At 40.2% G+C, this 13,111-nt stretch overlaps 5 protein-coding genes across 5 annotated transcripts; 3 read left to right on the top strand and 2 right to left on the bottom strand.

Moving 5' to 3' along the window:
- Positions 1-539: 539 nt before the first annotated feature.
- Positions 540-2,612, top strand: I206_100119 (uncharacterized protein; the record flags this gene model as incomplete). Its single annotated transcript, XM_019152982.1, has 2 exons — positions 540-2,346; positions 2,428-2,612. 2 exons carry the CDS (start codon positions 540-542, stop codon positions 2,610-2,612), a joined length of 1,992 nt encoding a protein of 663 aa, XP_019015120.1.
- Positions 2,613-2,845: 233 nt separating this feature from the next.
- I206_100118 (uncharacterized protein) lies at positions 2,846-5,313 on the bottom strand (the record flags this gene model as incomplete). The annotated part of the gene is made up of 3 exons (XM_019152983.1): positions 2,846-3,487; positions 3,545-5,021; positions 5,108-5,313. 3 exons carry the CDS (start codon positions 5,311-5,313, stop codon positions 2,846-2,848), a joined length of 2,325 nt encoding a protein of 774 aa, XP_019015121.1.
- Positions 5,314-6,049: 736 nt separating this feature from the next.
- I206_100117 (uncharacterized protein) lies at positions 6,050-7,248 on the bottom strand (the record flags this gene model as incomplete). The annotated part of the gene is made up of 4 exons (XM_019152984.1): positions 6,050-6,469; positions 6,525-6,652; positions 6,710-6,783; positions 6,845-7,248. 4 exons carry the CDS (start codon positions 7,246-7,248, stop codon positions 6,050-6,052), a joined length of 1,026 nt encoding a protein of 341 aa, XP_019015122.1.
- Positions 7,249-7,865: 617 nt separating this feature from the next.
- Positions 7,866-9,452, top strand: I206_100116 (uncharacterized protein; the record flags this gene model as incomplete). Its single annotated transcript, XM_019152985.2, has 5 exons — positions 7,866-8,078; positions 8,141-8,195; positions 8,259-8,387; positions 8,442-9,290; positions 9,412-9,452. 5 exons carry the CDS (start codon positions 7,866-7,868, stop codon positions 9,450-9,452), a joined length of 1,287 nt encoding a protein of 428 aa, XP_019015123.2.
- Positions 9,453-10,981: 1,529 nt separating this feature from the next.
- On the top strand, positions 10,982-12,564 carry I206_100115 (uncharacterized protein; the record flags this gene model as incomplete). The annotated part of the gene is made up of 10 exons (XM_070202136.1): positions 10,982-11,151; positions 11,233-11,314; positions 11,392-11,430; positions 11,522-11,630; positions 11,683-11,709; positions 11,775-11,860; positions 11,925-11,963; positions 12,025-12,208; positions 12,269-12,324; positions 12,400-12,564. 10 exons carry the CDS (start codon positions 10,982-10,984, stop codon positions 12,562-12,564), a joined length of 957 nt encoding a protein of 318 aa, XP_070058237.1.
- Between the last annotated feature and the right edge of the window lie 547 nt (positions 12,565-13,111).

The following is a 13,111-nucleotide window of genomic DNA, read 5'->3' as shown; positions in this document are numbered from 1 at the left end:
TATCGCCTCAACACGTCGATCTATGCTCCACACGATCCCAGCTCTATCAGTGATGATGTTCATACAAGAACCGAACCCGACACTACCAACTGTGAAAGCCAAAATTCCAAGAGCCAAGGATTCGGGACCTTCGGAAATGATATAACTGTACTGACGGAACAATGTTTAACGCGTAAATGCTAAAAAGAATCATTTGTTTTCATCCGACATGACATTAAGTTTACAGGGCCTGAAGATCGATCACTATAGTACTTTGTGGTGTACTGGTAGGATGGCAAATACATGCAATGACAATCTGTCATGTTGATTATAACAAAAACTTCTTTTCTTCTTCTCTTTACCTCAATTCTTTGACTATTCTTTAATACTCAACCCCCTTCTAATACGCTCCGGTAGCGTCCCCTCACCTTCTTTTCTCGGCTTACTTTATAATACCTACTTTTGTACTAACCGCAGGTCGGCTTGTCGTTCTTTTCAATCACAGCTCACAGCAACAATCCTACATCTCAAATTTCGTTACCAACAATCTATACAACAAGATGAAATTCCTTTCACTCGTCTCAATCTTACCTCTTCTCGCTACAGCTACAGCTAATACACCTTCTGATTCGAAAGTGCTTTCATCACCTAGAGGCAACGTTAGTCCTTCAACAAATAACCTTCATGGAGGATTGGAAGCTAGACATTCACAGCCTAAATGGTTTATGAACAAACTCAAGCATTTCAATAGAAGTACGGATCAACTAGCGACTCAAGTGAATCTACAAGAGAAGGAAGAAGCGGATGGAAAGGAGTTTAAGAAAGAAAAGCGAAATGTCATTAGGAAAATAGTTAAAAGAAAGAAAAGAGCAGTAGCTACAACTTGTGGAGTAAAAACTGTAACTGTCACAGTTACAACCAGTATCGTGTCCGCTACCTCACCTTCAAATTCGACTTCAGCTACTTCTTCGGTCAATCGATCGTCCTCTTCTTCTGCGTCAGTCTCGAAAACTAGCTCAGTACCGTCCGCGTCGGTATCAAAGACTTCGTCCGGAATATCTTCCACTTCAAAAGCTTCTTCAACTTCCGGTTCAATCTCGAAATCGTCATCTACTTCTGCATCAGCTTCAAACGCTTCTTCAACTTCTGGATCGGCTTCAAAGTCCTCCTCAACTTCAGTATCAAAGACCTCTTCCTCTTCAATTTCAGTCTCCACCAGTAAATCTTCCTCAGCTAGCGTTTCGAAGTCTGCCAGCGCGGCTTCTTCGACCGGATCAAAATCCAGCGCAATTAGTTCAAGCTCTAGCAAAGCAACGTCTGCTTTTGCTTCAGCCACAGTGTCAAAAACATCCTCGACCACTTCGGGGTCTGCTAAAGCTACTTTGAATCGATCATCAACTAGCAATTCAAGCGCTCCTTCTCCAACCCATTCTAGTGTTTCCTCTTCAATCCCTAAAGCTGCGACTTCGACATCGAATTCCAAGACCGCTTCTTCTTCGACCTCTAAAGCTGTCTCAAGCTCAAATACATCAAGTACCAAATTGGCCACTTCGACAATTTCCAAATCGTCAACTTCTATTACTGCTTCCGTTTCAAAAGCGAATAGCAGTAATGCAAGTTTGAGTAAGACGAGTTCTGGAATTGTCACTTCGAGTCGATCTGGTACGAGTAGTACTTCAAAAGCCGCTTCGAGTATTAGCAAGGTAGCATCAAGTACAAGCAAGGCAGCGTCCTCTACTAGTAAAGCAGCATCGTCTACTTCGAAAGCGGCTTCATCTACCTCCTCCAAGGCAGCTTCATCTACCAGCAAAGCAGCATCAAGCACCTCTAAAGCTGCCTCTTCCGCTAGTAAGGCAGCATCTTCAACCTCGAAGGCAGCTTCTTCTACTTCTAAAGCTGTCTCTTCCGCCAGCAAAGCAGCTTCATCTATTTCCAAAGTAGCATCTTCAACTTCCAAATCTGCCTCGGCAACTAGTAAAGCGGCCTCTTCCACCTCCAAAGCAGCCTCATCAACCAGTAAAGCAGCTTCATCGACTAGTAAAGTAGCATCTTCTACTTCCAAAGCAGCGTCCTCGAGTTCAAACGTAGCATCATCAACAATTTCATTAACACCATCAACTACTTCATCTTCAGTAGCTGCTTCACCTTCTACAACATCGAAAGCAGTATCAGTTGATCCAGATGGTGATGGACCATTCTATGGTTGGGGAACTTATTTTGATGTAGGATTAGGTGCATGTGGATGGTATAATCAACCTTCTGATTATATAGTTGCAGCAAGTGCAGAATTATTTGATAATTGGCCAGGATATAATGGTTTAAATCCTAATGATAATCCAATTTGTGGACATCATGTTAAACTTTCTTGTGAGTAAAAAAATAATATTTTATTCATTTAAATTTTTTCATAATTTTGTTAAGCTGATTTTTTTTTTCAAATAAAAATAGGGGGAGGTAATTCAATTACAGCTCAAATTGCTGATAGATGTCCTGGATGTTCAAAAAGATCTTTAGATTTAAGTAAAGGTGCATATGGTGCTTTAACAAATGATAATTGGGATATGGGTGTTATGGCAAGTTGGATTAATGGTGCTGCTTATAATAGTGATTTAGAATGGGAATGGTTAGATTAGATTGAATCATAAATTAAAATTTCGAGGAGGAAAAAAAAACAGGATCAACATTAAGATTTGGATTTTAATAGCAGATCTTTGGGTATATAAATTAGGTTGATAATACAAATTGAATATAGAACACGCCGGTCGTGTCAATTGTAGATTTTTTTTATATAATGTTTTAGTTTAACAATTTTATGCATTTCATATATCTTTTCTATCTCGATATACACACGAAATAATCATTTCGATCAACTATAAGAAGGAGGTAATCCTTGTTCACCAGCTCTTTCATATCCAGGTGGAGCATCACCTTGTGAAGTTACAACTTGTTCAACAACTTCATCATCAATTACATTTCTACTTGGTCTTCTTACTGATCCCATTGAAATACTATTAACATTTGTTGAATTTAATGATCTAATATGAGAAGTAGCTACACCACCTACAGCATTTGCAGCTTGACTAGCATCAAATGAAGGTGGATCATGTACAGGTGGTAAATTATGTGAATGATTTGAAGGTGAAATGTAAGGTGCATGAGCAGGTGGAGGTGGACTTGAAGGGATTAATTCATCTTGTACATGTTGATGATGATGAGATTGAAAATCTGGTAAAGCCGGTAAAGAAGGTTCATCAATACCTGGAGGAAGATCATCTTGAAGATCAACAACTCTTGTACCTTCACCCAAACCTAAATGTTCCATTAATTCCAAACCTTGCATTCTCACACCATCTACACCGTCTCCGTCAAGTCCTAAACGAGCTACTATACCTCCCACCAAATTTGCATTGTTTTCGTCCCCTTCTTGAGGTGGATCCATAGGCCCATTGGCACCGTACGATGCGGCCATAGAAGGTGGAGCTACGGAGAACGTCTCGTAGCCGTCATACTATTTCGAACCATCAGCATCGATGAAACCAATTTGTCCAAAGTTAAAACCACTCACCTCAACCCAAGTGCCCAATTCTCCACCTAAACTACCTCTTCTTCCTACCCAATTACTTCTATCTTCAGCTTCTTCCGCTTCTCTAGTTTCTCCTAGCGTATCGTTATCGGAAGGTATAAGCACTTGATCTACATTGAAATTGACAGGTACAAGTCGTTCTGTTCGTACTGTCTCTTTCAAAGTAGGTATCTCACCAGTTCTAGCTTGTTCTTCACTTTCCAAAAAACTAGGCAATTCACTTTGTTGACCGCCTGATCCGCCCGATCTGGAAGGTCCAGCTTGGCCTTCAGTTTCCAAGAAAGGTGGTGGTGAATCATTATCCGCTAATCTATATGTTCCTGTATTTCCAACTACATCTTCTCCTTTTTGTCTATAAGCCTCTTTTCTATAATCATCTTCAGACCATGAATCTTGTCTATCATTCCGAGGCAACTCCAAGTCTTCTGAGCTCCCTGAACGACCCGCATCAGGTTCAAGAGGAAGAGAGGTTGGACTGCCTAAATCAGGTTGTAAACCCCTTTCAATAACAACTTCTCTAGGTTCTTTCCACTTCTTAGGCTTGATTGTGATTTCTCGACTTAATGTCCAATCTCTCGAAGCGGATATATCACCGAATCCAATTGTAACTTTAATGAAAAAACTAATTGTGTGGTAAGGGGTCGTACAGCTTATTTCTCCCCAAGTTTGTTCTGCTACTACACCTAATTGTGCTGTTGGTATAGTGAATAATACTCTAAGAGGTGGATACTTTTTGCCCGTCCCTGGGTATCGTAATGACTTGCCAGTAGCATGGAGTAGTGTGAGATGTTCCGTTGACGAGATTGCAGTTGAAGAGGAGGAAGAAGAGGCATTACCTGACGAAAAGGGGTGAATAGTGACTTTTCTGAATAATTCTACTCTTACCCTTCGTAATGGTCGAAGAGTTTCAGTTGGATCAGATTGTTTGGCCAGATCGAATACAGCTGTACCCTTTTTTCTTTCTACGGGCCGTATCTCGAGTCCGAGTCGCAGCAGTTCGCCAAGACGAGGACGGTCCTTGTCCATCAACAATCTAGCTAACACACCATTCTTCTCCAACCTCTCTTCGACCTCGCTGTCTGTTTGTCTAGGACTGCCGCTCTCTTGTGAAAGGGTCTGATAGATCTGCTGAGGTGTACCTTCGATCTTCATATCTTCTACAACCACTTGATCATTAGGTAAGATCAATTTGACCTCTAAGGCATATCGAATTTCACCTTTTTCATATGATGTAAGATTCAATGTACCGGGTAAAGGATGTTCCGTTTGATTGGGTAACGAAGCTGGAAGAGAGATTGAGAATCTGTGACATGTAGAGAAAGGAACAACAATATCTGACCGTGTTGAGGAAGAGGAATTGGATGTTGAAGCAGGTGGATATAGGGTCTGAAGTTGAAATGTGTGTAAAGGTATGATTGGATGCTGAGGTAGATGATTAGTCAATGTCAATTGAACGGATCTATTGATTCAATTGTTAGAACAGATATGAGCATTCCTATGTTCTTTTGGGATGTATTTTACAATGAGATTTAAAATGACACCTACAAGGACTTGACAATGTCTACTCTATTCCCCCTCCCTTCACCTAAACCCTTGACATAAATCTCCCCTTGTACAGTCTTACCCCAGAAGAAACTTGCCGAGTCAGGTAAAGGCGTGATGAGGATCTGAGGCTGGGAAGGGGCGTAGTCTGGCGGCGGAAGGTCTGATGATGAAGGGAGAGGAGATGGTCGTCTTGGAGAATCCGACATGTGGGTCTGGTCAATTTAAAGTGATGAGGTGTGGAATAGTTAGGAAGAGTCGACGATTTGATGTGGGAATACTTGGAAATTGGAGATTGATAAGAAAGAGTGAGTCAATATCACGACCAGTGGCGAAGGGGCGATGAAAGGAAGTCTTAACAGGTGTGTCTCAATACACAACCTTAGTCAGATTAAAAGAATGTTGGATGACGTCGTCAAGCTTTGTTTCGAGCTTATGATCTTCCAGTGATATAGTTCATCTTGCATGAATTTGTTGACAGTCTCCACCTGGCTAGTCTTTAGCAAAGTATATTCTTGCAATTCGTTGTATTGTAAGTATGTTGAAAAAGTGAATGAAAGCAAAGCTGATTAATGTTATGTTCAACTTCTTCGGTTATCAACGCTTCTGACACATCGCCGAACTACTACTCATCTGCTCAACAATCAGTCATTTAGGACAACCGTTTTCATTATCATATCGATTCTTGCTATGCATAATAACCACAAATCGTGCAGAGATACTATTCACATGAAATTTGACAATTTCAAATTGGCGTCGGGAGACTTGTGCACGTTATTCAAATACAGTATACATGAAAACAAAATTGATATATACAAATCTTCTTCAATACACACCATCCTAGATTAGCTGATCTGAAGTCGTGCTGGGCCATAACAGGACTATTATGGGTATACAATATCCGGTCATCTCTCCTTTCAACTTCGAACAGATTGACATCAATACCTATCTAATCCGCTTCAACCTCTCTGTATTCTTCATAACAGCAAATTCCAAATTCTCCGTTTTATCCGTAACTCTAGTTAATCTTTGGTTTTGTCCACCAACTTCATCTCCCATAGCAGTAGCTAAATTCTTAAGTCTTTTAGTTACTTCGTAAGTTTCATTCAAATTATCATCTAATTCATCTTCCAATTCATCATCTGAAGCAGTTGCATCGAACTGATACCTTGATCTAGCTTCTTTCTTTGCTTTTGCTTCTCCTGGTAAAGGCATCCTATCACTATTTCCATAAGGTGATGGATTAGCTGCATTACCCAATCTTCTTCTTGTATCTGTAACATCATTTAGAGCTTTAGCTCGATCATGACGTTCCATCGCATGTCTTTCATTAATCTTATCTTCCTCTGCCTGTCTCTTGGCGTCCTAAACGTCGCGAAAACATCAGCAATGTGGAATAACAATTCAAGGCCGAACTCACCTTATTCCATGTGACAGCTGGTCTGAAAATACTTCGATTCAGCTTCTTCAATTCCTCAGCCTTATCTTCTGCTCTTTGATTATTGGCTTTAGCCATGTCGAGGTATCTTTCGGAATTGGCAATACGTTCTTAGATACCACATATCAGTATACCTCTTCAAGCTTAATAAGCTAACTCCAACACACCTGATTGATCTGCTAATTTCGCTACTGTACCTCTAGCATTCTCTTCCGCTTCTCTAGCTAATCGAAGGGCGTTTCTAAGATGATACGGAGCGATATTATTAACGTGAAGAAAGGATTACAATTAGGATCACTCACCTCGTACTGGCTAAACTTTCCTGTTTAATCCCTCTCATTTCCTGCTTGATACCTTCAACTTCTTCATCTTCATCGAAATCCTCTTCCATCTCTCTACCTTCATATCCATATTCTCTTTCAGGTTTTGGTTTTTCAGGTGCAGTGAATCCACTGAACAATTCATTTCTTGCAGCATCATTACTATCATTTGCTTTTGCATATGGATTTCCACCTGCATATGGATCACCTCCACCTCCTGAGTTAGATGGTTTAGATCTAGCATAAGGATCACCTCCACCTGCTCCTCCGTAATTATTCGATGAAGGTGCTTGAGCATATGGATCAGCTTTTGGTGGATTCGCTGCGGAAGGTGGTGCTACAGGTGGTATGAGAGGTTCATCCTTCTTTCTACGGAAGAACGACATTATGTTTGTAGTTGATGGGTCTAAGTGGGATGATGATGCTGGTCAGTGAGATCTCAACCAATCATAACGCAATTGTTTGATCCTGAAAAAATGGAAGCAGGGCAAGTATCATGGGACATTCCGGACCACGATGCAACTGAACTTACGAATTCAAGCGCAATAAAGGAGTACAACAACAATCTGTACTTCGAATGTTCAACGAACGAGTTGTATGGGCGTGTGCTAGATGATATATGTCCCGGTGGTAGTGATCGAGCGATATCAACACAAGATCATTCGATATGGTACTGTGCTCGTTTGTCTAGAAGAAAGCGGGAGTCGTATTGAAAGTATCGAATGTAGCTGAGCTGGTTATATTGAGAATGAACTTGGGTCCGACGACTATGAATGGCGATGACACAACTGACATTGGAGCCTATTTACCCGGCCGAGCTCATCTATCAGTCTCATATCGCGTGGTGATTGAATAATTATTATCAGGCTCAACGAGTTAATGTTAACATGTCCTCCTTGCTCTGTTAGACGCGAAATACAGCATAAACGACATCTCACATCCATTCGATGAGATGACCACAGCTATTTCTATTGATAAGCATTGAAGAGAAACATTTCGCAATATGGCATTACCATATGATGGAACACCACCGCCTTCACCACCTCGTGAGGAGGAAAATCCAGCTTTAGACAGAGCCTTGGACGATTATACACCTGCTTTACCGGATCATGTACAAAGTCTTATGGGTAGGATGTCAAGAGGAAAAGTATATCTTATGGAAGAAAGTCCAGCTATACTACATTTGGATGGTGAAGATAAATTACGTAGAGATCCTGTATGTCAGCTTATCCACAATCTCTGCTAGGCATACAAGCTGAACATGTTTTCTTTTTATAGAGGATAGCTGCTTTGGCTCAACGTCTGGATAAACAAGATCCTACCGCTTGGCTGGGTACGTGATTTCCAAGACCGTCATGACTGAGACTAGCTGCTGATATACATTGGAAATTCAAAGAGGCAATATCATCATCCACACCTTCACCTATAAAACCCAATGCACTCTACGTAAGATCCGACCTGATACAGCATCTATCAACAAGCAAGATCTTTTCATGGACATCAGGCTTGGGAGCAGGAGTGATGGGTTAGTATTCTTCGCTATAAAAGCCGGGTCTATGCTAATCATCCTTGAAAATAGGCATAGAATGGTTAAACGATACCACACTGCATCTAATCTTTCCAACAGCAGCCGCAGCTTTATTAGGTCTAACAGTACTGAGTAAAGCAGGATTTGATCCTGCAGAAGGAGATGATCCTTTATTAGAAAGGGCTGCACATTCTATTCCTTTTTCACTTTTACCTCTTGCAGAACCAGAACCTGTTCCTTCTTTAGAAGGTCAAGAATTATTAGGTGAATCTTCAACCCCTAAAGAAAATGAAGGAATAAAGCGTAAAGGGAGAGGAACATTCGGTTCGAAATCAGGAATATTTGATTTAGAACCTTTAGTCTCAGATAGGAATGATAATTTAAGTGAAATTAAATTATTAGAAGGTGTAAATCCACATTCTAGAATTGCAATTCGTTATGGAATTGAATTAGATCAAGATTTACGTAAACAAGCAAAACAATCTGAATGGTATAAAAGACATGGAAAACATGCTGGAAAAGAAACATCATCTAGAATTAGAAATTTCAATAATAATAATAATCATGAAGATGAAAATGGATTTAGTTTTTCAGGTAGAAATGGTGGAGAAGGAAGAGATTTCGCAAAAAGATTAGGAAGAGGAGGTGGTAGAAGAGATCAACAACCTTATGGGGAAAGACCGAATAAAGGTAGAGGTAGAAGAACAGAAGAAGATCTAGATAAAGATTTGGAAAATTTCGCGAAAAGGCGTGCGGCAGGTGAAGATGGAGTGATTGACGAGGATATCGAAATGGATAGGGATAATTTATCGAATGATAGGAGGCGTAATAATGGGAATAGGAGAGGTGGTGGAGGAGGTAGGAGAGGTGGTGCTGGAAATAAAGAGGATTTAGATAGGGGTGAGTACGATTTATTCTTACGATTCAGCTGTAGCAAAAGCGCCCAGCTTGATCTCCCCACTCTGGCTTCTGATTAAATCTTGAAGCGGAACATGCTAATCTTTTGGTCTCTCTTCCAAAGAGTTGGACGAACTATTTGCGAATAGATCAACAACGATATGATCTCCACTTGTATGACACGTGTATCTGTGTAGCTTTGAAGGCATGTGATATCTTAGCATACCATTACAATCATCTGATCTAGCTATTCTCATTACACAACATTCCTCATGCTTCTCTTGATGGTCAATCATCTCAATTGCTCTAATCTATCAACAAATTGGATTGGATTGAAAGGGTCCGAATTGAGCGTCAATATTTTCATTTGAACGGCTTATCGGTGAGTAATACTGAAAGTGGGGTTAAGTCGATATGGAAAGCCGTTAGCAAGAACGATGATTGTATGTGTACCGCGTTAGCAGAACCTTTCCCGCAGTAGCTCAAATTGTGATACGACACCGTATACAAGATGAATAGCTTGATTGAGATGATACTCATCTAATTTCCCCACACAACGGAGTCCTATTTCAAGGGTAAACTGTTATCAAGGAACACAGGAACTAAGGTGAACTAGTTTTTTAATCAATTGCACCAAGCTGACGACGAAAGGATCTACGACATTTATACCAAAGCGTAGCTATGATCTAGGTTAGATTAGAGCCTCGACGTGGGGAATTCGAAATGAATTCAGGGCATTGATACACTTGACTGGAACCAGAATTATTTTCAGATGCTACGATTGAGTTAACAATCTGTTGTGATCAAATAACCCAACAAACTTTGAAGAGACGTTCTGATGCCATAGTTGGAAGATCATATGTTCATTGACAACGAGGGAAGATCAAGCGTAAACCTGCAGAACATTTCAAACGCTTGATCGAGATTCATAAACTAAAACTCAGCTCAACGAAGGCAAGCTTACGATTAATCTGGCCGTGTACGCTCAAGCCATTAAAAAATTGTGGACTATATGTTACCCTTTTACGAGTTCTCTCATTTGCCCTTTTATACTAAATTAGGTCCGAGCAATTTACTCACTGATGCGCCCAGACCTATTGGATGACAAGTACGAAATACGATGGGATTCTTCCTCAAATCTTTATCAAGATTGCCTACATCTCTATGCCTTGTGGCTTACCCTAAACGTCATACATCAATCAGCAAATCTACTCCTGACGCCCTGGTACTCATGTTTCGTTATCAGATCGCTCTTGCCCCTAGATCTAAGCTCAGTGTAAGCATAGACGGTTGATCTTTGGCGGAGGCGTAACATTTGATTTTCCACTATTGTTTTGAAGCAATTCAGGACTTAGATTGATGTTGGCTTATACAAGCTTTGTTGTAGTACGATGAATTTGTTGCTCGCCAAATTCAAGTGGGGTAAATACGAGTGTAAGCTTTTGGCGAATCGAATCGTAAAGATATATAACGGTACGAACAGCAACTTGATTTTTCTCGATCCGGAATTCGTACACAACCGAGCTTCTTTTACTTGACAACCATCGATCAGTCTGGAGATTTATATTCCGAATTCATCCTTCCTGAAATCAAGTCGTAAGTACTTAAAAGCTTTCATCATCAGAATATCCATTTCTATTTTTTTTGTACTGACTTTCTTCAGTAATTATTGCCGTATAGTAATACTCATCAACATGCCGTACAACGGACCTATCAATAATCCACCAGCTATAGGTGAAGCTCCCTTTTTGGAATATGGTTATGTACCATCACTTGCTATGGGTATAATAGGCTGTATGACTTTCTTGCTTGTGTGTGGTCTTCAACTTTGGTGGTTCGTAAAGAAAAGAGGTACTAGAAGTGTGTCAGTATTATCTCCTTTCGTTCAACATTATTGACTTAATTGTTGACAAAGACCGCTGATTCATCTATGATGTCTTTGTAGTCACGGTTTGCTCTTCTTTGCTTGTATCATCGAAGCTTTGGGATACGGTGCTAGACTCTATACTCATGAACATCAATTCAGTGTAAGTTTAGCTTATCCTCAGTTGACCCTTTCTCCGAGATGATTATGAGTTCTTTGCTGATAATCTTCTTCACATAGGGAATGTCTTTCTTGCTAGGTATCTTTTTGATCCAGATTGTAAGTTCTTCAGCTTCATTATTCCCTCACACTCCCTTGGCTTTTGCGTCTCTTGATCGTTGAATCGAACCAGTCTGACATCTAATCTCAGGCTACCATCCTGATCTCAGCTTCCATTTATAAATCTATTCAAAGAGGTCTCAAGTATATGCCTAATGGAGACAAGTTGTCTCCCATGAGAGTTAGATCAATGTTGACTGGTAAGCCTCTCATCCCTCGAGTCAGCGACCCATCGCTTACTATCGACTATAGTATTCATTATCCTTGACGTTGTTTGGGGTAAGACCGCTTATTTCCAAGATGACTCTGTCTCAACTTGAGCTGACAGCGAAGAGATGCGATAGTATTGATGCAGATTGCCGGTCAATACTTTTGGGCATCCGCTCAAGCAGCTGAGATCGTAAATGCCACTCCGATGTTCGCAATTGGAGTAGGTTAATGGCTATCAATCTCATACTGAATATAAAGCTAAGCTGGTTCTCTTCATCTTTTAGACTTCCACGGTGATCTTCCTTTCCGGTAACGTTCTACAAGTGAGCATTAATCTTCGTATTATCCCTTAATATGGATAAATCCTAATCGTAAGGAACTCAGGCAATCACCATCATAATCATCACTGTATTTTGCTATGTAATACTCAAACGATCTACAAAAGTCCTCGCTATGACCTCTCCAGAAACAATCGTACCTCATATCAAACCTTTAATGGCTCAAATCATGATTAGTTTAGGTTTATTTTTCATTAGATTACTTATAAGAATTGCCGAAGGTGCTCAAGGTAATTTCCACAAATATTCTCAAATTCAATTGGTAAATTTGTTAATTTTCAATAAAACAGGTGCTTATGAAAATGCTGCTACTCATGAAATTTACTTTGGTATCTTCGAATATCTGGTAAGATCCTTCTTATGCTGGTCGGGTCCTTTCCGTTCGGAAATGGGACTAACGTGGTATCTGATCATTTATTAGCCAATCTTCGCTATTGTCTTACTTTGGGCTATTAGACCATTACATAAATTCATCTTTCCACTTGGACATCCAAAATACCATACACAAGAAACTGCTCAAGACGCCACTACCTCAAGTGTTAGCGGAAGTGGATTAAATGCTGTTGAGCACGGTGCGAAAGCCTAAGCTTATTAAATAGAATTCGAGGAAATTAGCCAAATGGGCGATACACATGTGAATATAAATGGGGTAAAAGTAAGAATTGAATGATTGGCTTATCCATAATATCGAAGAATCACCGGACAAACAGAGATTAGAATACTGTGCATAGCGTTTCAATATTACCCGTCGAATGCATTATATTATCTCGCTTGACTTGCTATGACTGAGTAAAGCAGAGTCATTGCCCAATTTGCTGGCTTTCTATTTTTCCCGAACTTCCAGAATCGTAGTTATCTTGTGATTCAGCACGCTAGAGAAAATGATATATCGAGGCAGTCGAGCTCAAGCTGGAATCGGATATAAGCTTTTGATGTTTTTCCAGTCTCTCGGAGACTGATCTTTATACAACATCTCGAAAACATCAAGGCCTGTGACAAAACATGCTCGAATGTCTTACAAAGTCCAAACATGGTGGCCTTCTCATGCGAGGCATACTATCAGTCAGCACAATTATGCATTCTGACCATCATATATGAAACAAAGCATGTGCTAGTATTATACAGATGCAAAC

This window comes from Kwoniella pini, chromosome 1 (assembly GCF_000512605.2).
Source record: "Kwoniella pini CBS 10737 chromosome 1, complete sequence".
NCBI lineage: Eukaryota > Fungi > Basidiomycota > Tremellomycetes > Tremellales > Cryptococcaceae > Kwoniella > Kwoniella pini.
Note: the sequence above shows the minus strand (reverse complement) of the source record. Positions and strands in the feature narration are given on the sequence as shown.